Consider the following 27813-nt stretch of genomic DNA (forward strand, 5'->3'; position numbering starts at 1 on the left):
TCATGCAAATAAATACAGCACGGAGACTGTGCCTACAACATGTGTCGTTCAAAGCAAGGCTGGGCATAGCTTCAGAAGTAAAACATGCCATGGGATGTCAGGGTGCTCTGAATCTGAGCTCTGACTTTGCCATTTTTTCCCCCGAGGCTGTAAAGGTCCTTGTGTAAAGGGACCAGTGAATTGGGATACTAACGTCACACACCTAATCTCCATGCTCCATTCTCTCAAAAGTTCAGCAAGCAGCTGGGTGCCTAAATATGAATTAGCTGCTTTAAGTCTTTTTTCAGAGTTAGGTCTGATCTTCAAGAATACACACTGGTGTGACTACAACTCTGGAGGACAACACTCTCCAAAAGCTAGCTTGTAATCCATCTTTAACCTTAAACTGAGTTAAGGTCCCCAAATCCCAAACAGGAAAAAAAAAAAAAAAGAAAAAGAAAAAAAAAAAGAGGGGTTTTGGGTTGTTTTTGTCTTTGTTGTTTTGTGGGGTTTTTTTCCTTTTTTTTTTTTTTGTTTTGTTCTGTTTTTGTTGTTGTTGTGGTTTTTTTTTTTTTGGTTTTTTTTTTTTTTTTTTTTTTTTCTTGCACACAAGCTGTAATTAAAAGGAAATTATTCTGGTTGCAAAGACAAGCACTTAAATATTAAGAGCTCCCAGAATTGAGGTTACTTGCACAACCTGGATTTTCCTTTGTTGTACAGATACATTCTAATTCAGACTTTAATTACATGATCATTCACAGAGTAGATGGCATGTGTAGTGCTGTTTGTTGACTGTAGAGGACTGAGGGACTCTGCCTCACATTTCTAGTACACAGAAGAGTGGACTTTTAGGGGCAAGTATTCTTTCAGGCAAGTCTTCCTGTTCTTTTAACTCATCCCCATCTCAGATCCACTCCCTTCACTCTGTATTCCCTTTCCCTATTCCAGTCCTATATCCAATTTCACTTTGTGGCTCTTTCTCAAGTTGTCTGTTTTATCCTGCCTCAGTAAAGGCTGATGTGCCTTGCCTGTGAGTTTACCAGCCCCAGAGATCTCAGGTCCTCTGTGCTTTACCAGAATTTATTTTCTGATGTTTTCTTACATCATGTTTTGTATTAACCCCTGAGGTATTAATCCCTCAGTTTTCTCTGATTTTGTACTACAGATGTTTGCCCAATAGATTTATCTCCCCTCCCATTTTTCTCTATTTTCCCAGCTTCTTCCTACTGAGAAGCAGACTGCTGTGTCTCAGCACAACCTTTTCTCCAAAGCTCTCTGTGGCTAACTGGGTCAATACAAATAAATAAACAGAGAATTCTTTAAACCTGGGTCCAAATGACATGGCACCAACTATCCATATGGCTAAATGCTCTTTACCATTAAAAAACCCCCACATTATCCTGTCTGCAGTGCCTATTGAAAACACTGTACTGGTCTGTTACGACCTCCAAGCTGAACCCAGAAGGTACCTGGGAGGCTGGTAAGGACCAAACTTGTCAAAGACTGTGCTAAGATTAAGGAAATTAATACTTTTCTTAAATTTATACTCTGAACTTAGTTGTTCATTTCCTGGTACACATACTATATTTAAATCTGAATCTCAGACTATCTTTAAATCTGAATCTCAGTCTGCTCCCTATTTGAGTCCCTTTTGAATACAACCAAGTGATATGATACTCCAACCTCCTTGTCTTTCCAGATTACCTGAATTTCCCCCCAGCTGTTTCTTTTTAGTTTCTGCTCTAGTTTCACTGTTGGATCTCCCTGTCAGCCCCTGAAAGCAAAGGGAATATACATTCTCTGCTTTTGTCTTAGGTATCCAGACTCCAATTTTTCCTGGCCTGTCCTGGCCCTGAGCTGCAATGACAGGAATAACTCTCTCTGCTGTAGCAAACCCGGTGAGAGCCCAGTCACTGGGGAATCTGGTTTTGGAAATCTGCATCTCTAGTGAGCATCTGAGAATTGCCATTTTCCCCAGGCTTTTAATTGGCCGCTTTGGGGCAGATTTTCCCAGAGATAGCAAAAAAAATCTTGTGAAAGAGCTTCACCTCCTGACAGCTCTTAGTATCATGCTGTACAGCGTGGGGACAGGAGCGCTTTTCAAAGCATCTCATTTGACTCAGTTCAAACCAGCCCAGTTCTCCTACGGGTTATTCTCAGGGACAGACAAATAGCTCTAGAAAAAATTTTTTGAGAAATAATTAAAGAATCTGAGCTGAATGCTGGTGCCCAACTTAGAGTTTCAGCCAAAACACGTGCAGTTTATCAAAGCTGAACAGGATTTTATTAGACTGAGGCAACCTTTTTAATTGGTGGTGCTACCAGATCCTATTAAAGTGAAATCTCCCTTCCTCACAGGGGCGCTGTAAGCATTAATTTGTTAATGACTGCACAATGATTTGATGATGAAAAGGACTGTATTAACATGAAGCATTATTGTCCCTACAATACAGGCTTGCCTGCTTTCATTACTCATTATGTACAGGGACATACCTATTATGAAAAGGGATGTGGAGATAATAAACTTGATATTCTTTTCAAAGGACTAATCCAACCCATGTTTACGGTGTGTGCAGCACAGGCAATAGGAATATTCTGGCGAGCTCTGTTTAGGTGGCAGATTCCATTGTGTGGAATGTAATGATGTGCATGTATGTGTCTGCACAAGTCCTGTGTCTAAACAAACCTGCAAACACATGCAAGCATGCTCTTTTCTACTTTTCTGTCCCCTATTAACCATGGGTTTCTTTGCAGCCCTCCCTTTGCCACCTCAAATTCACCAGTGCTACTTTAATAACAAAATGCCTCCATAAACAAACTTTTTTTTTTTTTTTTGGTAACAGGGATACCTTTTGTTGCCTGCATTGACTACAATCCTGTGCTAAGCTCCTCTGATACAAATAATTTTTCATTTCTCTCCTCAATCAACCTTCTTGATTCTAACTGAGGCAGAGTGAAAAAAAAAAAAAGAAACCAACAAAAAAAACCCCAAAAACAAAACACCAAAAAACTCACCAACCCACATTTATGCATTAATTCAGGGACCAATCTTACAAATGTTCACATGGGTAATCCTTCCTCAGATGAATAATCCCTCTGACCACAGCAGAATGATTAACAACAATGCAGATTAAGGTCTTCAGGATCGGGCCCATGCCCTGATGCTTGAGTTCTCACCCAAAATTTAGTGAATGATGGTCCCTCTTCTTTTGTTAGATGTTATTAGAGGCCCACATGCAGCTCTCAATTATTTCATTTGATTACGTAGCTAATATGCCCTGGTCCTGTCAGCACTCCCTGCAAAGCCTAACAAGCTGAAGTAAACAATTCCAGCTGAGTTAGAAGGCTCGGCAGGATTGGGCCCTTTAATAGCAGTTGTGAGCTTTATCTGATTTGTTATCAGAATGTCTTTGATATTAACAGTCACATGTTTAATTTAGAAACAATCTCAATTAAAAAAAAAAAAAACTAGCAGAAAATCTGTGAGTGTATGAGCTGGTAGAGCTAACTAAATCTAAAGAAAGAGAAATTGCTATTTAAAAACAAAAGTCACACGAAATTTTATTTCTTTGGAGCAAAACTTAGCTTGCTGCTACTTAGCTTGTCTGTTCAAAAATAAAATTCACATATATTGCTTATTTGTTTGGAACAAAACCTGCCTGCAATTCTTTATACATCATAGAACGACTGACTGTTTTGTGTGCTATGGGTCCAGGGGTTTGAAGTTCAGCAGAAGAATCCCCCTCCAGCAACCTTTTGGCCTATTCCTACCTTTCTTCTTTACTTGCTCGTTTCCTGGAGAACGGAGACAGTCAGGACTGATGTATCGCTGTGTCCCCCTTGCCTGCACCACACGGTGTTCATTAAAAACTTGCTGCTAGCAAGGGCCTGATCCAGCCCTCCTGGAAGTCATTGGAAAGCTGTCTATTGACGTCATGGCGACGAGGAGCATACTAATGCATGCAAGTACCTTTACTAATGCGGCCAGTCCTGTTAACAACACCGAAGTTGTTCACAGGATTAACAGCAATCAATCAAGCCCTTTGAAAGGCACATTAAAAGCCAAAGCCTGGTCTGCAAGCCCTTTCCCATAGGAGGTGTGTATATACCTGTGGCTGGTCCTGCTGCATCCTTCTGCTCCCGGCCGGGCCGTGTCCGTGCCTTTTTCCAGTGTGAATTTGGGGTAGCATTTCTTCCGAGGAGGTAAAAATTGACGGCCATCTACCCCCAGAATAAGTGGTGCTTGTGTTCTAAAAACTAAAAATTAAAAAAAAAGAAAAAGAAAAAGACACACTAATCGCAGTGAGAAGCAGGAGAAAATGGGGCTGCAAATGGCTGTGGGAGGGGGCTGCTTTTTCCCTGGAAGTACAAAAAAAAAAAAAAAAAAAAAAAAAAAAGAGGAAAAAAAAAAAGAAGGAAAAAAGTGAAGTGCTTTATTTTGGTCCCAAGCAGATAAATAATTTTTACTCTCCTAGAGAAATTGAAGCCTGTTATAAAAGACCTTATCCTTACAAAATTCCTGCGGACTTCTCTCCTTTTGGATTGCTGAACTGGACCCACTGTGATTACATTGGGAACATTTCTCACTGGGGAACTGTTCAGCAAAAGCTGGTTTATAGATAACAATTTCACTCCTCCTTTGCCTGTATCTGTTTAAAATCTGCTACAGCCCCTTGTACATGTGTAAAGGTGCTTATGGGGTATAGCTTATTTCCACCCACAGCAGCAGCTGTGTTCATCTTGGAGCCCTTGTAGCAATATTTGTGTCCGTATTATTTCATCCTGCCACCCCTCACAGCTGTGCCTGTGCACCAGGGGGCTGTACTTGAACAGCATCCATTTCTAAATGACTATACTTACAGCTCTGTGAAAACGGGGCGTGGACCAGCTCAAAGTTTTGAAAAATAGAGGTTGTTATAAAAGGGGCACCCTCACTGAGCAGCAAAATGACTCTTTTTACTGCCCTGTTCTTTTTAATTGGTTTTCATTTGGGATAAACCGTGATTGCAGGCAGAGTGGCCTGCTTGTGGACAAGGTGTTAACAGAGCTATCTCTGGGATGGATCAGTGCCGGATGTTGTTTCACTTTTCACTGTAGTGGATATTTCTTCTCACTGCCTTCCTTCTCTGTTCTTAAAACAAAAGCCAAATAAAGTGGAAAGGCGGTAAAGCTTGCTCCTTTCTTTTGTTTGTTCGCTTGTTTGTTTGTTTTTAAAACAGAAATTAAGGGGGTTGAAAGATTTTGTTTCATGTGGGTTTTGTTGTTGTTGTCATTCTTTTATCACAGTCCAAGGCACAAGGCAGGATTTGAAAACAGGTGAGTCACGGGGCTGGGAATTTGGGAGTGGGGCTGTCTGAGGATTTTACCCTTCCCGCGGCTCCTGGGCTGTCACATCTCCGTGATCTCCGTGTTTGCAGCCTTTAAAGGTTGCAGGAGTGTGCCCAGGAAGGGAAGACGGGCAGAGCAGCCCCCTCACCCCCCCGGCTTGGACCCCAGTGCACAGCACGCCTGGTCAGGCGGCAGACAATGCGCGGTGCCTGCCACCAGCCCGGCACCAGGCGGCTGACAGCCGCTGCTGCCCATCAGCGCCCCAAGATATTTAAAGAGCCGTAAAAGGCAGCGCAGGCTGCCGGGGGGCTCCGCACGGCGGCTGCCCCCAGGTGCGGGCCCCGGTGGGATGGGGAGGCTCCTCGGGGCCGGTCCCGTCCCGCCCCCCGCCCGCAGCGCTCCCCTCGCAGGGACCGGCGGTGGCCCCGGAGAGGGGCGCAGTCCTGCCGCCCCCCGATCCGATCCACCCCCGCTCCTCTGCTGGCAGGACATGGGAGCACTCTCAGACAGGAGTAGTTGGAATAGCCGAGCCACCTGCAGTGGGGTGATTTTTTTTAAGGTTTTTGTTTTTTGTTTTTAACGGGAGGCGGAGGGGACTTTGTTTTTAAAACAGAAATTAAAAAAAAAAAAAAAATCCCGGTCAGTAAAGCAGGAAGATTGAAATTTTAAACTAACAACCTCCTTCCCCCGCGGCTGCCCCTTCCGTCGGCAGCCACACGTGTGTGTTACCTGCGCTCCCGGGGGACGGGCGGCCGGGGGGGTCCCGCTCCCAGCCCTCCCCCCCTTGCCCAACTCCCCGGGGCCTCCTCCGCCGCCTCCGCCGCGGGGCTCCACCGGCGGCGCCGGGAACAATGGCCGGGGCCCCGCGGGGCCGGGGCGGCGGGGGCTGCGGACAGCCCCGGGGCGAGCGGCGAGAGCCGGGCGGCGAGCGGCTGCAGCCCGCCCGGGAGGGGAGAGGGGGTTCAGGCCAGGTAACTCGCAGGCTGCTCCCGGCTCGCCTGCTGGTGTTCCTCCGAGCTTCATCCCCACACGGCTCGCACGGGAAGCGGGAGAACCGGAGAAGAGGGGAAAGGGGGGAAAAAAGAACAAGGGGAAAATTGCTGTGAGCGCACGCAGAGCCGCGTTTCGTTACTGTCCGGATTACTGTTATTATTATTTGGGGGACAAGGGGGAGTTGTGTCCTTAATCCGAGGCTCCCTGCCCTCCCCACCCCCAGATGCTATGAACGAAGAGCTGATTTCGTCTCCACCATACAGTACACTTTGTCTAGAGAGCATTGTTCGGACAAGCAACTCCCGATCACTGATGACTACAAAATACGATTTATGTTTCCATCAGAGACAGACAAAATATCCTGATGGCTTGAAAGTCGGGCACGAAAACCTTACTTAATCAATCCCTTTCCAATATACACACGCACATACACACATACACACACACACACAGAGTATAGGAGATAACGCCCGCACTGACTGTACATAACATAAATATCAGCAGCACGAAAATTAACAACAGTCATTTGATATTTTTCGACTCTCTTTAAAGCGCTACAATAATATAGTTTGTGCTTTCCTAGTTTGATGTCATCATCAGTAACATAATTGATATTTTTTAAAAAAATAACTTAAAGAGCATGCATATTTTTTTTAGATGCAACATGAACAGATATAGTAAAGAGAGCTTGTAACATCACAATCACAACAACAACAGCAAAAGCAACCTCTGAGCCGGGGGGTTCGTCCGTATCTGAACTGCTTTTTATTATCATTTGCGAAATTAGAATAAGAGTAAATAATAAGTAAGAGCATCATCATAACAGAAAGAAGTCAGAACACCTTGGGTTTGGGGTTTTTTTTCCCCTCTCAAATAAAAAGGTAGATTTCCCGATGATCACTGAAATTATAACGACAGCGATTGATCGGAGGGCTTGCAAAGGAAAAGGAAAAAAAAAAAAAAATCATCATCATTGGTCCTAAAAACGCAACCGTTCCCCTTTGCTCACTTGGCACAATAGAAATTGACTGTCTCTCAAAGAGCCATGCGCCTAGTGCTATTTATAGCCAGGGGCTGTGTTGGAAGATACCATTAAGCCTCTGCCGGGCAGACAGACAGGGGGGTGGTTGGATAGGAGGAGGGGGTTTAGCCAGAGTAGAGGCAAAAGCAATCCCCCACCCCTAGCCTCCCTTCCCCGTACACACACACATCCACACACTCACACCCCACCCCCTAGTCTGGCTGGGAATTTGAACCGATCCAGCCTGTTTAAACGGAAAGGACACAGATCTTCAATGTAAAAAAAAAATCAGATCAGACCCAGAGAGAGAGAGAGAGAGAGAGAGAGAGAGAGAGAGACAGAGAGGGAGGAGTGTGTGTGTGTGTGAGTGTGTGTGTGTGTGTGTGTGAAAGAGGGAGAGGGAGCGAGAGAGCGAGAGAGAGGGAGAGAGAGAGGGAGAGAGAGGGAGGGAGAGAGAAAAGAAGAGGGGGAAAAAAAGGAAAGAAGATTTTCTCTATGTATATAAAGATGGCCACGTTAGCAAACGGACAACCAGACAATACCAGCCTGAGTAGCAATCACAGCAACCCCAGCACCAACGGGCATATGAACGGATTAAACCATAGTCCCGGAAACCCATCCACCATCCCAATGAAGGACCACGATGCCATTAAGCTCTTTATTGGGCAGATCCCCCGTAACCTGGACGAGAAAGACCTCAAACCGCTCTTCGAGGAGTTCGGGAAGATCTATGAACTGACGGTGCTGAAGGACAGGTTCACTGGCATGCACAAAGGTGAGTTACCTCCTGAACTTTCCCGGGAGAGATCAGGAGAGAAAGGCAGGCTCCCTCTCTCTCCCTGGTTCTCTCTTTCTCTCTCTCTCTTTCCTTTCGATTTCATTTCATTTTATTTCATTTTTGGCTGGCCCGGGGGCGGAGGCGGCAGGCTGGGGGGGCAGGGAAAGAAATAATAGACCCATCCTGGGAAGATAAGAGCGAGAGTCAGGGCAGGGAGTCAGCTCCGTTTGGCTTATTTATTAGTATTTTTATTTCTTTCCCCGCTTTTTTGGGGGCTCAGAGGCAGTTCCCGGGGAGCGCCCGGCGAGCGGCGGCGCGGGCGCGGGGCCGGCGGCAGCTGTCCGCGGTGCTGAAGCCGGAGCGGGTGCTCTCTATTTACCTTCGGGAGCCGCTCTTCCTCAGCCCAGGGGTGTGTGTGTCCGTCTGTCTGTCCCTGGGTTTGCGGGCAACCCCCTATTTTACAGCTGTTCTGTATCTGGCACCGGCGGCTTTTTCTTTTGTTTTTCTTTTTTTTTTTTTCTTAATTTTTTGGTAGTTTTTTATTTTTACTGTTGTCACATTTATTATTTGTAGTCCCCTACAAAGCAAGAAGTGGAGGAGAGTGAGTTGCTCCGGGGGGACTGTTTCATTTTGGCTCTATTCAACACGGGAACAGGGATATAAACAATAATAAAGAAGCCCATCTCAAGCGGGGCAGGGGTGTGTGCACAAAATCACGGTATGTGTGCTTGTGTGGGAGAAGGCAAGACAGAAAGGACAGGTGGCAGCTTAGTTCCAGAGGGAAGAAGTCTCTGACCAGGCATATTCCAAGCACTACTTTAATGTGCCCAAAGTCCATGCCGGGAACTTTTTAGGTTTTCTCTAAAGGTAGTGGAGATGTACTCCTCACACGATGCCTCACTTGCTCCATCTCTGCCCGCTAATTTCCCTGCTCAGTTTAGGCTCTCCGGAGGTGCCTATCAGATTAGATGGTGCTCCGTTTTGGGGGTGGGGGAGGGTGTGTGTGTAGTGGGGGAGAAATGCTCAGATCCTCGGGTAGGAAAGTAGGACTCGCAGGGAGGAAGTTGAAGGTAATTTGCATGATAGCTCCTCTTAGAAACAGAAGAAAACCAGAAGTGATATAAGCCACCTTGTTAACTCAGATTCTGTATACATGTGTATGTGTGTGTGTGTATGTGTGTTCATATTTATTTTTCAAAAAGAAAAGGGAAAAGAAAAAGACTGGGTCAGAAGTGATTGGGGTGTGACTCCAGATTTAGTGCAGCAGGAGAAAGCGTTTTGCACGGGGCCACGGGGAGAGTGGAAGTTGTATCTTTTACAGGACAGCTTCAGTACCAGTGTCTAGTCCAGCTTGGCGGACTCCTGGCAGTGACAGTCACCAGTAATGGCATTACTGGCTTCCCAGCTTTCCAGATGCCTTGGCGAGTTGTAAATCTTGAACTTAACGGCATGTTCAGCAGGCATCTCTTCTCCCTTCCCACTCACTCCCTTCCTTGCTTCCACTCTCAGGAAATGCGAATGAAAATATACCCTGACAGTGCAAAGTACCAGCTTTACACAGGCTAGAGGAAATATCCAGGGCTCGGGGACTAGGGACTCAGTCTAAGTTATAGGATATTTCTTCCATCCTTACTTGCCGGTCGCTTCAAACACCCTTCTCATTTTTAAAATTATCAGTGTAGCTCTTTCGAACCTTGCTTTCTTTTCAGACTGTCTTCCTAGAAGCCAGATCAAGGTCTGATTGGCATTATTTAAACATGACACCCGTACTGTAATAATTATTAATAATACCAATAAAAATAATGGTAAGAATTTCAGGGAAGGAAAGGTCCTGAGAGATTTCGTCTAATAGTGAGAGTAGACACTGAGCTCGTGTGTGTGTGTGTGTGTGTGTGTGTGTGTGTGTGTGCATGTGTCTGCAAAAAAATATCTAAGGTTTCTGTAAAATAAAAATAACAGCAGTAAAAGCTACACTGAAGAGAATCACTCAACATAGTGTAGAGGAAATCTTTGAGCTAACACTTTGATAAAGTATTTTTTTGGTTGTGGGAGGTTAACTATGATTTGTTGATGAGATTTTATTCTTTTGCTATGTTTTATCTTAAACCTGAAATTAATCATTCTGTGCGCTAACTTCAATTTCTATTTCATAGATTTGAGTTCCCCCTCTTTCAGTTCAGTTTTGCTTTTACTGTATGTCTGTATTCATAGAGACAAACTCAGGAAGGGGGAGAGAGAGAGAGTGAAGGAGAGAGAGAGAGAGAGAGAGAGAGAAAGGAGAGAGAGAGAGAGGGATCATTTATCTTGCTTGGATGTGTTTAACACATATCCCTGAATTAAGCAAGATACTAACTTCATTTCCCTTCATTTCATTTCTGTTGTAAAGCTGCAACCTAGGAAAAAAGCCAGGCTGGGAGTCTTGTCACCTCATCAAACCAAATTGCATGAGTTCATCTCAAAACAAACAGTCATTTTTAACATGCTATAAGTTTTGGACTTTGGAAAGAAAATTTATGATGATGATTGTTATTTTGCAGGCTAGGGTTTGAGCAAAGCTTCAGTAGACACTGAGTTGCCAGCATTTCAGAGATTGGTTTTATTTAGTACATCCGAGAAGAGTTTGAACTCCTTTCTAGCGATGCCGCTGATTTATTAGCTAATCCTGATAAAAATGTGCCTCTGGCTACCTGGAAAAAAATTACTTTCTTGCCAGTAGTGATTAATTACTATTAAGTCAAAAAGCATGATGGGGCTTTGAAGGATGAGGGTTGTGTTTGGCTTTTTTATTATTATTTTATTCATTTTATTTCATTTCTAATCTATTTTTTTCTCTCTTCCCTTCTCTAAATGCAGTCATGTGAAGCATTGTATTCACTCAGATGTCCTTATTTTGGCTTTGCTTTGCAGGCGTAGGTGAAGAATTGCATAAAGATAGTCCAACTTGGCTCACAGGGGTAGGTTGGCAATACAAAACCCCAAGATGCTTTCCATAAGAGATGCATAATGCTTATACATTAATTGATCCATCACTCTCAGTTGATTTCATTCCTAATTCAGGGGATGAGGCTGTGGCAGTGGTACACCCTGAAGGGTTAATAGTAGGCTGTAGTTTATTTAAGTGTGCAGAGAGCAAATCTTGGGTGTAGAGGGGGAGAAGGTGGGACTGTTCTGGGAAGAGGGAAGAGAGAGGAATTAGCTTAAAGTGAAAAAACAGCAACCGGAGTAATTTCAGGTGTAAATCCATTGAAACGAGATCAAAGGATGTGTATTCTTGAAAATATTTTGAAGATCTCCTATTGCTGCACCCCTGTATAGCAGGAGGAAATTGAAAATTGAGAACCTAAAGTACATTACTATGCCCACCTCCAAGAAAAAACTATCACAAAAGGAGAGTGAAGTCCCAGGTTCTCTCATCAGCTCTGGCTGATACCAGTACAGCCACCAGAAAAGAGGCAGGGGATTATGATTCTCTTGCAGATACACAAAGAGAGAAAGGGTACGGGGGAAGCAGCATGTGGGGGAAGGCGGGAAAGGCTTGCCAGATCCCCGAGAAAATAAGCTTTCATGGCACGAGCGTAGCTGCTGCATATTTCCCCCATCCTTGCTTTTCTCCACACGGGGCAGGAACAGGCTCCTGCTCTGGTACTTTGCTGAAGGGTTGGGAAGAGGCTGTGTGCTGAGATCCACGGGTAGAAATCTACCGGGGCTGAGCTGACCCACCCACGCGCTCACACATACGCACACACACACATGCACTCAGTTAACTAATCACACTTTAACAATTTAGCAAGACATTCATTCATAACTTCCCCCCATCTTATCTAGCTGTGGAGTATGCTTAAAGGCTGAGTTACTGGGAGATATAAAGGTTAGTGCTCTCAGGACAGCCATATTATAATGCATTATCTTTGAAGTCATTTAAGGCCAATTTAAGTGGTATTTAGTATAATATTTATGAATTAATGTTATCTAAATATAGGACTGTCCCCATAGGTTTAAACACTCTTCTCTACTGAAGCTTGCTTGTACCCAAGGCCTGGGAAATGTTTTAATTTAAAACACACAGGTCTCCATAATATTCTATTTAGGAAGTCAGAAGAAATCAGCATTCCACACTTAACTGAGATTTACTGAAACACATGCGGGTGAATGCACTTAAAGCGCGGAGATAGTGTGCACTGGAAAAGCAGGAGACTTGCATGGACTTGAGACCAACAGCGCTCTTTCAATTCTTATTTAGGGGTGGGAAAAGCACAAATCCCCCAAAACCTTCTTGAAATCCACTGCTGCAGTCCCGTGGTTAGGGTGTTTTTCCTACCTCACCCAAACCTCAGTCTGTAAGCATTCAATGCAGATAGAAAAATGCAGTATGAAGAGAATACTTTAGTTATTTTACAGCTTTACCTTCTTAAAAGTATAAATAATTTTGAAATTTAAGACACCTCTGGGGTAGAAAAACAAGGCTTCCATTCATTATATTCTTTTCTGTTTGATTACAAAGATAGATGATAGAAAAATTAAAACCTTGTTAAGTTTAAGGATGTTTACAAAGGTTTTGGATATGTCAGAAATTCAAATGCGCAATGAAAAAGAACATTCAGTTAATAAGATGTGTATGTTTATATGCAAAAAAGTATAGATTTGTGTGTGTACACATACAGAAAAAGAGATGTGTACACATTCATGTGTACAGCCTTTGGGAAATGGAAATTTAGCTGAAAAGAAGCACAACGCAATACAGGTGCTGAATAAACTCCTCCATAATTGAAACATAAGACTTGCCTGTCTGAAAGCAACATATACAGCATTTAGTATGGTAGTAAACCAAACAAGTTTTAGGGAGGTAAAGAACAAACAAACTGGAATAAAACAGAGGAGACTTCAAGCCTTAGGTCTAAAGAACAACCCCTTAAAACAATCACAATGCAATTTGATAGTTTGATGGAAGAGAGGAAAAAAGCAACCCCCTGTTCATTAAAATCTCCTGTATGTATGAGCATCTATGTGTTTTGATAATGTCAAACAGATAGCCCAGATTGCTCCATGAATTAGAAGGGTACATGTTAACTCTTTTTTTCCAGGGGTCTGGACATGGATTCTGGTTTCTAAAAGCAGCTGCATCCAGTTATGATGCTGTTGTTATGGTTGTGTCAGCATTTCCAATACAAACTCTAATTTTCTGGGATCTCTTGCTTGCCTGTCAAGTTTTGCACTGAAAGCTGTTCCTCAGCTAGTCCCACAACCATATGAAGTAATCATCCTTACAATATGGATTTGTTTAAAAGTTACATTAATGTGGAAAAAAAGAAAGAACTTAAAGTTTGTGTGTCCACAGCTTTTGTTTCTTCTCTTACATTTTTCCAGTTTAGACTTACATTTCTTACACTTTTACAGATTACAATTGCTTCTGTCCCTCAATACCTACATATACTGGTGCCTTTGAGCATTTTATGGAATAAAAAAGGGTACTTTTTGTCCTTAAAAAAAAAAAAATTAAGAACAACCAAATTTCGTAGTACTTACTTGTCTCTACCAAGGTTTTAATTAAGGGGTGAATCAGAAACTCACTAATTTCTGCAAGAAACAATAGGAATGGGGGGGCAGTTTGATTAATTTTATGTCTTTTTTTCCCCGTATTGTGCCAGAAAAAATCAGAAATTTCAGCACTGAAGTAGAGGGAAAAATTGAGGACCCTTGTCACCTTGCATGAGAAGCGTGGTTCATCTGGTCCTGTAAACTGCATCTGCTACTGGCCAGTGCCACCAGCAGGGCTTTCTTCAGCAGAGAATCCAAATTGCATAGCATAATAAAAGCCAGGCAGCTGATGGAATAGTCTTTTGAAGGAGATTGTCAGAAAGCACCTGGAAATTTTTTCTGGGTAAAGAGTGAGTGAGATTGTGGAAAGTGTTTTGTGCTCAACCGAAAAGCGGTTCGTACCTGTCAGGGAGGGAAGGCAGAGAACTCTCTGTCCATTGTGGTCAAGATCAAGGGACAGAAGGGTGATCAAGGAGGGTCTCCTCCAGCCTTAGGAGCTGGAAGTATGCAGCCACAATTTTCAGTAAGACATCAGGGTGTTTTTTATCATGCATACCCTGCGTGCATACCAGCCAGCCGCACTGACCCGACAGACCATAACGACACTAAAGGAGCTGTTACTGTCCCTCCCGTCAATCAAGTGTGAACTGAGGTGGTTGTATGTGACAGGCAGTAATGGTTCCAAGGGAGAAAAAGTGGGGGAGATGATCTAGGCTGTTGGACCGCATACCTGCATTTAAAATAGAGAGAAAGCATCAGATGCCCAAAGACCCATGCAGGTGTTGGCTCTAGCCTCAAAGTAATATTCCAAAAAAGCACGGGGCTGCAGAGCTCAACATGACCTGTCCATCAAGCACTGTGTGGTTTCTGCCCCATAAGACTTTGCACTAAGCAAGTGAGGTGCTAAGTTGAATCCTGACTTTAACAAATAGCTGGTGCTTCATTAATCCCTGCGTCACCTTTACTTCAGGAGCAAAGGCCTTTACCTGCTTTCTGGACAGAGCACAGTGAGATTTCTGCCATCGCTTAAGTGGCTTCATGTTTGGAAATCCTGCTGCAGGTTTGCACTTATTCAGTGTTTCATATTCCCTTTAAAATTCTGGATTTTGGGTTTACATAGCAAACCTCAATACTTGCAGCTAATGCTGCTAATTTCTGTGCTTGCTGGCTTGTCCCTTAACTTAGCTTTACTTCTGTAAGTGAAACTAAAGCTAAAACAAAGCTAAGGAACCGACAAAAGCCTGATCTCTGCCACATTTCTCACTCACTTAAATGCTCCACTGACACTTGTATGACTGTTGCGGGGGTTTGTCATGGCGGACTGACCCTTATGCATTAAAATCTGCTGCAGAAAAAGGGAAAAATATTAACCATGGTGAGTAAAAGTTATGGTTTTCTTCCACCATTGCTCCACTTACTGAGCTGGGGTATGTATTACAAGGGTCCCTCTTTCCCTCTACCTTCCAGGGAGCCGTGATCACATTTTGGGGATCTCAGGATCTACTGAGTCACTTTATCTGCGCTGCATCTCTTGGTGCGGTCTGGAGTCAGGATGCCACCACAGAGATTGCATTTGTTTGCTTTTGTCACTGTGAGCCACAGCCTGAATGCACATACAGGTGAATGCAGCTTTTAATGTGCATTCATTATATCCAACTGACATCCCCTTGAAGGAAGAGTGGGCTTATTATTGTCGCTCCTTAAAATAAAGACAGATGAGAGCTCTAAACCTCTCAAATAAAGTGCCTGACCATACGTAGTAGCTAAAAATAAATCATATACGGCCATCTATTCCATGTAAATGAATGGCAAGACATATAGATATAGACATTGTGTTAAGTTTGTCAAGCAGAAGCAGCCAAAAATATTGATCAAGGCAAGGGGGAAAAATTGATAATGAACTGGACTCCAAGAAGACTTTAATTGACAGTGACTTCTGTGAACCAGCTTTGGACAGTATATATAAACTGACCACGATGTAACTTTATTGCAATGCACTCTCCTGTAATTAATTGTCACCTTTGTTAAGACTGGCTACAGATCAAAGGTTTAAAGATACTTAACAGGTTCTTAGTAACAAACCCTTCAGATGCATTAGAAATATCCGACAGTTCAGCCAATGAGGCATGCAGATTTCGATCTACCTCACCCTTATCTGTTTATTTCTCCCTCCTTTGTTGAACATGTAAAGTCATTGTTTAACATTAACTATTTAATAGATTGTTTCACTGGCAATTTTAATGTCTCCAGGGATATGTGGTTGTGGTTATGGGGACCTTCATTGTAAGGTCTCTCAAAGTATTTTGCAAACAGAAAGTTGTTTATGGTTTGGTAGACTAAGGTGTAGTGCAGACACAGTTTGCGGTGCAGACTATTCTTATCCCTTTACATGGCTAAGGTGTTTAATTTCCTTATTTAAACCCAGAAAACATAAAGAGAACATAAAAACCTAAAAAAAAACCCCATACACAAAAAGTGTAGCTGAGAATGAACTTTTATGGGAAAACTGCATATGCAGAGAGATAGAAGTGTGCCTGACATTTGCACATCACACACATGCAACTATTTATTTTATGTGCATGCAAATGAAAACATGTATTCAGTACAGACAGGATTATATAGGTTTCTAAATAATTCCTTTCTGAAAGACAGTACAGAGAACATACTCTTATGTGAAAGTGGCAGGTGACTTAAGAAGGTATTCCTGGAATTATGTGCAGAGTTTAATATGATACGTAACCATTTGCTCATTATACTATTTTAATGATACAGTCACACTTAATTAATTCATCTCTGCTTTATTTGTACATTGCATCTGAGCCTGCAAAATATTTTAGAGACTACCAGGCTGCCTTCGCAGTGCACCGGGGCAGATAACTCTGGACATGAAGCTTCTTCAAACAGAATAAAAACGGAGCTTTGCAGAGTTGGTCCGATGAGATATGACTGCATATTTGGCCTGTTTCTAATGCAAATGCCTGTGTATATACTACACAGGGACTGTGTATGCATGCATGTATCGAAAGGGCAGACTTACATTTGCACATAGTTCCTCTCCTTCCCAGTCCCTAAGGATAGATTCGCATCACATAATATGCATCACTCACTGCAAACGCACACAAATATCTTTGTCGGACTCGGTAGCTTCTTGCAGGTGGATGTATAAAGCAACATCAGCCTAATAATATCCCTATAAAACAGCGCTTCCTTCCTAGGATCGAGAGGGATGAAGGTTGTCAGAAGATCAAAAGATATATCACAGTGTGCTTGTAGAAATCCCCTGATTATGTTTCCTCTCTATAATGCTCTAATTCACTATTTGATCAATTGTAAAAGGGCCAATGCTTTAGGAGGGGAAAAAAAGGTATTAGGTTACTAGAAGCTTCAGGGTGAGTGAAAATCACACCTAAAATTATATGTAGCAATACAGTAATGAACTTATCAATACTTCTTTAAAGAATCTGACAGCCCTATATGAGAGATTCAGTTCTGTGAGCAAAGGTCACAATATAGGTATTGCTTATTAAGACTATCGATAGCCTAGTTGACCAATCTAACCAGAGACTGTATAATGTACCTGCTGTTAACAGGCGAGGAGGAGAACTATGAAGAATTTACAGAATTGCCCACATGTAATATTAATAATATTGATTGATTCTAATAATATAATAAGGTAAAGATGCACTTCTTTGAAATGGTGCATGGAGGAAGCAGGGGGAGAGTGAAATACCTTTGCCGAACAGATTGAATTGGTTTGCACTTCTCTGGAAGTTAACCTAGAGAAAATTCTGTTTTCTCACCTAGGCTCTTTTTCCTGCTCATTATTTCACTAAACACAGACAGAAACCAGATTTGCTTTTCTGTATGTTCAGGTCTTGGTCCGACAGGTGCACATAAGCCAGGGACCTGAGAAACTTCTAGCAGCGAGGAGCATTTTGGTCAGCAACTTCAGCCCCCATCAAAATAGGATTAATCCTAGAGAGTTTTTCAACACAGAATTGCAATGAAAGTGTTTCATTTTTTTTTCTCCCACACCTTTATCAGCATTTAAGGGATGGGGGGAAAAACATGGCGGAAATAACATACGTTCAGCACTGTGTAAAATCTATAATTGATAAGAAAGGACTTTGCAGAGCAGCCACACACCTGCCCCAAAGCCTGCTGAAGCCCAGGAAAAGCTCTACCTTGCCTGCAGCAGTGTTTGGATTGGGCCCGAAGTTACGGGCAGCTCTGCAAGATGCCGCTGGTTGAAGCAGGAGCGGCCGATCACACGCGATGTGACAGACTTAAGGTTGTTACTCGCCTAAGCCCAGACACACAGACCTGGCTCCATCCGAATTTCCTAACTACTCCCTCTGCAACAATAGGCTGCCTTACCTAGGTAAGCTAGTTCACTCCTTCTGCTCTACCATTCAGCTTCAACTGTTCTTGTTCCAGTGTCTATATGGTACTTTCAAGAAGGTTTGCATTTCATTACACTTTTTTTTTTTTTTTTCAGTTTATGGGGCAAGTGTTTTTCTTTTGTGAGCATTTAATTGCTTTTAAAAGCAATTTATTTGATCGTATTCCATCTTCAATAATACATGGATGAGAATGCAATTTTTCACCCTCTTTTATAAAGACATATTGTTATTCAATTATGCTATTCTGTGGTATTTGTTCAGTTTTGTGCATTCAGAGGGAGCTTGGTTACTTTTTTACTTTGCTTTCCTTCTTCCTATCTTCTTTATTATTTATTATTATTTATATGGATTTTTTTTCTTTTTAGAAAAAGAAATCTCATTCAAGATGCTGGCAGTAAATGAGAAAAGTAGGAGTGGAAATGAGGAATGGGCAAGACAACCAACAAAAATCCTTTGGCAAACTCTTTAAAAGCATACCATTGCCTCATGTTTATTTGCAAGAAGGGATACAGCCAATTTTGATACCAAAAAAAGAGTATCTTAGAAATTATTTAACTCCAAGTTTAGTAACTAACAGAAAAGGGAAAAAAAAGAAGTGAGTCAACCCATAGGAACACTGACAGAAAAGGCACCTAAAGATCTTGCAGGAGACAAGGGTGCCAGAGTGGTGCTAGTTTCTACATTCTGTTAGGGATTTGGAAAAGTTAACAGGGAATTAAACAAACAAATAAAAAAACCAAGGAACACAAGCATTGCCATTCCTTCTGAATATTTGTGATGGCTAATACACCTCAGAGCTGCTCCGTTAAAATTGCTGCCTGTGCCTGCAGCTTCATTCAAAAGAAGGGCATTATCTGGTGGGTGAGGGCGAGCAGTGAGGACGTCTAGGTTCTAATCACAGTGTGGATAATTACTCACCAACACTCTCTGATGGAGTCACTTAAGCTTGGTGCCTTCAGGCCTGAACTGAAACCTGTTGAATCAATGGAAAGATTCCCATTGGCTCTAGTGAGCTATTGATCTTTCATTTCCCCAACTGCAATATTAGGCCAGCAGGATTTTTCTTTTAATTTTTCTTTTAATTCTTTTTTTTTTTTTTTTTTTTTTTTTTTTTTTTTTTAATGAGGGAGAAGGTAATGGCATACATTTGACATTTTTCTGTGTAAAGGTTTTGGTGTGTCTCTGATGGTAAATGAATTACATCAGAGCCCCTTTCAGCGTAGATCCGGAAAACATGCTTTCAAAAAACACTCAGTGGGGGCATGGAAAATTAGCTTTGCTCATTTCACTTGTAAATGCATATTTGTCGCTGCTTTGCTAAGAAAGGGTCAATGACAATTTTGCCAGTTTTCTTTGTGTGAGTAGGATTCAGCCTTTGTAATTTCTCTTTACAGGAATGTCATCATTCACTGATTCAGGATCTTGATTTATACTTTTTTTTCCCCCTTCTTTTAGTGAATCACATACATACTCTTCATTGTTATGGCAACTGAGGGAGCTGCAAAGCAAGGATTTGATGAAGGGCTGCATCCCACCTTTCTTCTTTGAGGGCCTGATCCAAACCTATTGTTTGCAACACAGTTTGGATCAAGCTGAAGGTATCTGCCTTCACCGGGTCAGTAAAAAGAGCAAGTTCTCTCTAGACAAGTGTACTCCTGCCCTCAGTACAGGCAGAAGGAATTGGCAGTCGTCGCCCATTTGCCGAGCACCGACCCAACACTCTCTGAAGTCAATAGTTATACTCTGACCCAGCCTCACAAACAACAGACAGACACTGTGTGAATCCTTAAGCAGGGATGTGAATATCCCTGACTTTGGCAGAGCAAGGTAGTCCAGAATGGAGTTTTCACTGCTGCTACCCGAGGTGTAGGTTGTGGGGAATAAACAGCATCCCGGTGTCCTTAGGTATCTAGCCACAAAAAATTTAATTTAGTAATGTTTTCATCAAAGAGGAGGGTTTCAGGTGATCACCTACAGCAAAGATCTGACAAACAAATGAATCAGGCTCCTTGTGTTTTTTTTTTTTAAATTTTTTCAGTTGTAGTTTTAGTTCGTTCATCAGTAGCTATGTACATGGGATTCTTTTGTTTGTTTGTTTGGAGTCTTTTTTGGTGTTTCCATCCCATCTGCGCTCATGTGTTTTATGAAATAAATGAAGGAGTTGGAGTGTGCATGCAGTTATGTGTGGAGTCGATTATCTAACCCCTAGTCTATTTGAAATCATCACAGTGCACTCAAGTCAATGATATTCTGTCAAAGGTGGAGAGGAAGCCTGCATGCAGTGTGAGTGCGTGAACACGATGCTGTTTGATTGCCTGAAATCCAACTAAGTCTCAGTTTCAAAGGCCTGGGGGCAGCAGAGAAAGTATTTGTTTGTTTAATTATTTATATATTTACTCAGCTTTACTGACAGTGTTTGCAGATGGGGGAAAAAAAAAGAAAAAAAAAATGAAGTTGGGTTCTTGTTTGGAGGGGAATGTGTATTGTATTAGCCTCAATCTGTTCTCCCTTATAACAGCTGCTTTGTGCTGTTAAATGGTCATTTATTACTGACCGGCTCATTGAAAAAGGCCAGAGAAGTGCTGGTAGAATTAGATTTCACAAGTTTATTCAAAAAAAGGAGTTGCACAATAGGTGTGTCATTCCCGTCTTTTCCTCTGCACCGATCCAGGGACAGGACTTCTGGCAGCAGCTTCTTAATTCAAAAAGATATAGCTGAGCCACCAGCAAACCAGATGACCCTGCTGTGACAAAAGATACAGGTCGACTGTCGGGCGAGCAGCTCTCTCCCCCGGCTCGGGCCTCTGTCCTTGGCCCCTGCCTTTGCTGCTCAAGTGCAGCACCCAGGCTTTCGCTCACTGGGCGTGCATCCAAGACCAGCTCTTCATCCTGGCTTCCCAGCCTTCCTAGCCTGGTTGCAAGTACAGGTGTGGGTGTGTGGACCGCAGTCTTAGATCCCATCCAAGATTGCGTCCCTTCCCCAGGTGCCGCTCCAGGCTTGCTGCCCATTCCCACTTGTCAGCTTACCATGCTCATGAGTCATTTATTTTCCATAGCCAAGCTACAGATCATTTCCCCCAGCTCTCGCCATCGCTATTCACATTCCTCTTCCCCTGGTTCAGCTCTGCACCGATGTTCTGCCCTCGCACCGTCCCTTGCAGAAAACACTTCACTGGTTCATGTTGCAAGTCACCACCTGGGTTCCCTCTGACCATGCTAGCTATCTCTCCTCTCTTTTCCCATCTCCTTCCCTAGCAGGTTTTGGGAAACGGAAACCATGCTGTCCATATTTTCAGAAAGCAAAATAGCCATGAGTAGTAGCCGAAAGACCCACACTCATGAAATATGCAGAAACACAGATACACAGACACATTTCTGTATGTAAACTACTAAGAGAGTAGACAGAAAAATGTTTTTGGTTTTCCTTGTTTTTTCCCCTTTTGGGGTTCAAAGCTCAATGTCGTCTTTCAAAGATTAAAAAAAAAATAGTGCAGTAAGCAGTTAAGTTCACCAAGACAATTGCACCTTTTTATTTTTTAACTTTGCATGTTTCATTAAATAAGCAGCTGGTTCCTCACACCTGAACAAAGATCCTGCATATGTTTTTCTTTGAATTCTAAAAATTGTGATCTTATTCTTAATGACCCCTGGCAGTCCATTCTGGGACTACACTTCAGCCTCTTGTAAAAAAAAAAAATTTTCTTGATGTTTTGAAACATAACTACCAGAACTTCACTTCCAGAACCACTCTCTAGCAATCAAAAATTAATGTGAGAAGGCAAAATAAGCATCTGATTTGGCATTGCATCAGAGTCTTCTTCATTCAGAAGTAGGTAGGAAGGGATTAGGAGCCTGTTTATAGCCCATTCCTCTTACTAATGTTCCATATCTTACCTGATCCCGTTCCTAGACCTTGTTCTTCATTAGTTTGCTATGTGTAGAGAGGAATTTGTCCAGCTTTGTAAAGAGCTTTGTGTATATTTAAGTCAGAAATCATGCTGTAGCTTTAGCGGTGATGGTCTAAGGTTTTAAATGAGACCACATTTGTAAGAAGAGGTAATATCTTTTATTAGTCCAGCAGATATAGCTGGGAAAAAAAAAAAAAAAAAAAAAAAAAAAAAAAAAAAAAAAAAAAAAGACAGACTTCCTTGTGTGCTTGAAAGCTTGTCTATTTTTTTCCAATTGTATCACTCAGTCTAATAAAAGATATTACCTCTCCCAGCAAGGCTTGTCTCATTTGAGGTGTAAAGCATGTAGACTGGTAATTTAGGCCTGTTTTTTGTCTGTCTTGAGGGATTAGACTTTTTCTCACCTAGGTGGACAAGGAGAAAAGCACCCCTGGTTGGTGTTCCTGCCTCTCACTTTCTGTGATCAGCAGCGGTGGCCATCTCACAGGCATTGAGAGGTGCAGAGAAACTCTGACAGTGCCAGTTTTCTGATCCTGGAGATGTCCTTCCTTTTTTTACTGTTCTGCTCCCTTCCAAAACACCACATGCCCTCTCCTCACCCCTGTGACTGTGATTTATTTAAAAAATTGCTGCGTGTATGTGTGTGTGCGTATGTGTGTGGGCAACCACACAAACATCCCCAAGCTGCCGAGCAAGCTGATGAGCATTTTCTAATGTATTTAGCAAGTAATAATGCAAACCACAGGCAAAAAGTACAACAAGGACAACAGGTAAAATGCTTAAGCCAGGGAAGACTTTGGAAGGAAGGTATTTTTTTCCACAGTGGTGAATAAATTGCAGCCCCCTCCATGGCTGGAAAAAGTGTTTTGGTGGGGTTTTATTCTGTTTGTTTGTTTGATTTTGTAAAGTGTTGATGAAAATACTGAGCAGCAGAAAAGAATCCAGAAGTAGATAGCAGGTTTTCAGACACAGCAAAATCTGACTCGTACACATAAGGCAGCAGTAGTCAGAGGACAGCTATTACTTATACTTGGCTTTACTACCAGGGAAAGCATCGGATCATCTATTCAGATCAGGATAGTCAGCTATGCCAAAGGTTTAATCAAATATTAAACATGGTCAGTAAACTTAAACCAACGTTAGACATGCAGGAGTTCTGTTCCTTTTCAGGCAAGCACTCTAAGAGAGGAAAGTTTTCTCCTATCTTTCTCTGATGGAGACCTTTTGCGGCTGGAGGGATTTTTTTCAGATAGGGATCCACATGGGTGTATGTCTGGATAAACAGGTGTACATGTGTGTCCCTTACCCTGCCAAGTAGAGACAAAGTTGATTTTTCCCAACAAGTTCCTCTTTCTTACTCAGATAATTTCCTATATGCTGTTAACTGTTCACCCCGTCCATTTCTGTGTCCATCTGTCCCTCTCCAAACATGTTTTCTCTCCTGCACTCCCTCTCATAATCTCTTCAAGAGGGCTAGAAAGGTGTGTGCTTGTAGATATGTGTATGTGTGTATTTGCAAACCCGTTCAGGTAAATGTTCATATCTGGCTGCTTATTGATAAATATTACACTTACAAAGCCACATCTGCCTCCTTCTTCTGTGCATTTGGGCTGTATTTACACCCTCCAGCTCTTATTTATTCTGACTGAGGACAGTCAAAGGTAGAGCATTTCGCAGGGAGTTATGGTTTACAATGTTACCTCTCCCTTCTATTATTCATTCTCTCTGATTTTTATCTAATCTTTCTTTGATTGTCCTGGTGCAGCTTAAGAGACAAAGTGAATTTTTATTACATCATCAATATAATCTCCAGCTAATCAGCATCTGTGTGCATTACCTTGCCCCCCTTTGGCTTTTCAACTGTGTCCATAAATAATAAGAATAAGGGCCGGTTTTTGTCTGTGTGCGTGTGTTTGTGTGTTGGTATCAGCAAGAGAGTCACAGCTGCACTTTTTCATTTCAGCCAGCCTGTTTTAGCAACACTGGACCCAGCTCTCTGCAGATTGTCTTGACTATCGCCCAGATTAATTTCCTGGTGCCTAATGCTTAAATCATGGAAAAAAATCAAAGTGGATGAATCCATACACATCTTGCAGCAACTGAACTTTGCTGTTAATTGTACAATATTTCCATGGCATTACAGGCAACATGACCAGTCCCAGTGGAGTGTGAGGTAGCCAGTGTATCCCTCCATACAGACATTTAACCTTTAAATTTTTAGTGAACACTTGCCACTCTTTCTTGGGTAGGAGTATAGTACATTGCATGTCTTTGAACAGGAAGCTCAGTGACCAGATTTTTGGCTTTTGATTGCTGATATTTTTCCACAGCTTGCTGTGTAGCTCTTAGCCTGCCACTCAGGTCCACAAATTTTGCAGGGTTGAACTTCTATACATTTTTTTCTCCTCCTTTTCCAGCTCTGAAAGAACAATGAGAATAATACCTCCCCATAAAGTAAGACTTGTGCCGTACTTTGAAATTCTCATCCTCTACACAGATGCATTGTGAATTTTAAACAGAATCACTCTACTATCTCTTTAAAATACCCTGATTTGGCAGAGCAAGGCAGTAGCAGTGCCTCTCTGTTAAGCAGGCAGATTTCAGATTGGCTTCCCAGTGGCTTAGGGTGATACTCACATCCAATACACAAACTGTAATGCTTCTGTCCCGTTCTGAAGTGCCAGGATCAGTCCTTTCCAAGTTGTCCAAGACTCCTCGAAAACATCGTGTGAGTGTTCAATTAGATATGACAAAATCTTAAATTAAAAAAGGCTCATACACTTATGGAAAAATTTTAGATTGATATAGCGGAAAGCAGCGAACCCTTTGGGAAAGAGTATGGCTCTCTTCCAGATGTAATGCAGTTATGGTATAGAGCTGTCCATCCAGCAAAGTGTGCACTTAATTCACATTGTGGAAAGCCTCCCAGAACGCAATAGGTTCTTAAAGTTGAGCAGGTGCTTAAATGCTTTTCTGGATCTGTGGAAATCTGTAGTTCAGATGAAATAATTAAGCGTAGGGGTGTTACAGAAGCCAAGTGAAAAGCATAATTCTGTGACTCAGAAATAACACTCCTTCATAGCTGTGACAGAACAGTGAAATAATGAAAGAAGCACTATGTACTTTGAACACCTTGCAGGGTGGATCAGGCTGAGACCACCTCTATATTTCAAAATATTTCCTTTCTGAATTCTTTCTTCATGGACAGATTCTGATTCGATTTGGCTTGGGAATGGGATTTGCTTCAAGCAAACAGAAACACAGAATATTTTCAGTCCTCATCTTCTGTTTTCTTTTTTATAGCAAATCCTTTTCCCTGGCCCTTCTAGTTCCACTCCCTGTTTTGACAAACCAGCTCATTTATCAGATGGGAAAAGAGGATGGGGGGAATAGGAATATTTTTGGTTGCTTCTGTTTTGCATGATATAATCCCCCTCTCCACTTAGCACCTCCGTAAATAGGAGTTCCAATCTGAAATTGGTCACAGTTTATCGAACTCAGGATGAGACCAGATTGGGTCCTGAGTCTCTGTCAGTCATGTAATAAAGAAAAGAGAGTTTTACACTTCAGACAGATAGATCTGACACTTCATATAACGTCTTCTGATTTTTCTGGATCTTTATCCTTTATTATTTTCTTTTTCCTTTTTTTTTTCTTACTTAAAATTTTGAATGTTTGTTTGCATGTGTACTACTAGGTATTTCTTTATTGTTTCACTATTTATTTATGCTCCTTTGAATGTTTTTACACCCTTTCTTGCCCAGCTTCCCCAAACCCAGTGGCTAAATCCCTTGGGCAGGTATAAAACCATGATAATTGCTGGATAAAAGTCTACCTTGAAGGATGAAGAGCATCCCCCATTTAGAACTGGAAGCCATGAAAAAGAACACATCACTTATCTGAATTTGCTGTTCATTCAAGCACTGTTTATGGAGATTTACAGTTTCTTGCCTGCGCAAAGAGCTCTATTGCATGGTGTCTGCTGGAGGATTTTAGGTGGCAGTATTAGCTGCGGTATTAAAAATGCATCGGAAGGCACGGGGTGGGAGATTAGTTGGATAGAAGGACCCATGAATGAAGGGTTAATTGCATTCAAAGAGGCCATCGTATGGAGCAGAAGAGGCAATGGGTTTCTTTTCTTCAAAATTTACTAAATAGCTGGAAACACGGTTTAATGAATTTTAATGGGATCTTTCTGAATCCTATGCATATTGCATCTGCTGACTGTAGGAAGTCAAAGTATTGTTGAAAGGGAGGGTATTGCCCTACTTTAGGTTTCACAGTTCTGTATTTAAAAAAATATTCTGCAACAAGCACTTTATTCAATATATATTTTTCTCCCTATTTAATTCCTAACCCCCCCCCCCTCCACTTCAAGTGAAAAAGACTTTCAGAATCTGTGAGCCCTCAACACCATAGATTATTCTACTGTTATGTAACACATGCTTTACATTTATTGAGCCATCTTGTGCTGTCAAGATAAAGGAGGCCTTAGTACTTTCCTTGCTTATGAACCATCGATGAAGACATGGTGATGAATTCTTCTCTTGGTTATATCCATATAAATCTAGAGGAACTGGCTCTCATGAACTTCTTCTAGGATTACTGTGATATAAATGTGACCAAGATTTGGCCCAGTCTGCTGGGAGAAATAAAGGGAAAGAGTCCGAGTTCTCTTTCTCCCTTCCAAGTGTGCATGGGCTCAGCTGGGATCTCACACCGTACAGCTAATTTCCACAGAAGCTCCAGCAGGGGCAGCAGAAAAGCCAATCTATTTGACTTCGATGCAGCACAAACCAGATGCCCACTCACACTTTTGACAGAATGGGTTTAAAGGAAGCTTTTTCCTATGGGAAACCTATGGGAGTCAGGGCATTCAGTGAGTTTGTCTCAGAGTAGCTATGTGGATCCAGCAAGTATTTTTTACGTCTTTCTTCACTATGTTGAGGTTTCCCATTACCTTGGTAACTTGAATTTTCTCTGTCGCTCATCCTTAAAATGCCAGGCACCCTCTCATGCAGCTGATAGGATAAGGCTGCCCTACTTTTTATTAACCTGGGGCCCAGTTCTCCTTTGGGGTGTAGAGAGAACTGCTGAGACCCTCAAAACAGAAGCTTTGAGGTTCCCTCGAAGCCAGCAGGAACTGCCAGGGCTTGCCATCTTACAGGATTGTGGGTCTGTGGAAGGAGAAAACTGCACTGTTTTAACTGCAGCAGGATGATCACGATGGCAAAACTTCTGTGTTAGAGATGTCTACATATATAGAAATGGTCACAGTCCTGTATAAGTACACAGGCATACACACAAATATAGAAAACGTGAAAGGAAAGAAAAAGCAAGCTGGCATTAGGCATTTTTAAACCAATCTGACCGTGGCCATTCTTCTGGGATATTTTCTGTGGCCAGTTGTTACACTAGCTCTGCAGATCCAGAGGATGTCCCAACACAGGAACCAGGGCTCAGAGCAGAGACAACCTTAGATCTGGATTTGAAGTGAGACAATCCAGACTGAGAACAACAGGAGGACTTTACACCCAGGGTTCTTTAAATAAGAAAGACAGGTATTTAAACACTCTTTGGAGGACTCCAGACAGCACATCTTCCCAGTACGGCATTGGTGTAGCTTTTCCCCCTTGTGTCCCATCCCTCCCTCAGGTGTTTCAGATCTTTCTCTGCTTACAAGCAGGCAATGTGATGCCTGCTTTAATGGCACAGATAAGTTAGCCATGCAGCTCGGAGTGCCAGCCCTAAACCACCTATCCTCCTCCCTTTGATCTGGAATCAAAACAAAAGACGCCGGCATCAAAACGATCCTTTGCCAGGTAACGGTTACTTTGTGCGCATCGCCTTAATTCAGCTGTGAGGAGC

The 27813-nt window shown here is 42.3% G+C and overlaps 1 protein-coding gene across 46 annotated transcripts in view; it reads left to right on the forward strand.

The window, feature by feature from the left end:
* The first annotated feature begins 7801 nt into the window (after positions 1–7801).
* Positions 7802–27813, forward strand: part of CELF4 (CUGBP Elav-like family member 4) — a 670311-nt gene continuing 650299 nt past the window's right edge. For 45 of the 46 annotated variants that reach the window (XM_041471768.1, XM_041471925.1, XM_041471699.1 and 42 more), the window contains exon 1: positions 7817–8096. In XM_041471768.1, the coding sequence (XP_041327702.1) occupies positions 7817–8096 (280 nt within the window). Of the gene's footprint in view, positions 8097–27813 lie in introns of all 46 variants that reach the window. The other variant, XM_041471988.1, reaches the window with a different exon arrangement.

The sequence above is a fragment of the Pyrgilauda ruficollis genome, unplaced genomic scaffold, assembly GCF_017590135.1.
Source record: "Pyrgilauda ruficollis isolate IOZ18807 unplaced genomic scaffold, ASM1759013v1 scaffold107, whole genome shotgun sequence".
In the NCBI taxonomy this organism is placed as follows: Eukaryota; Metazoa; Chordata; class Aves; order Passeriformes; family Passeridae; genus Pyrgilauda; species Pyrgilauda ruficollis.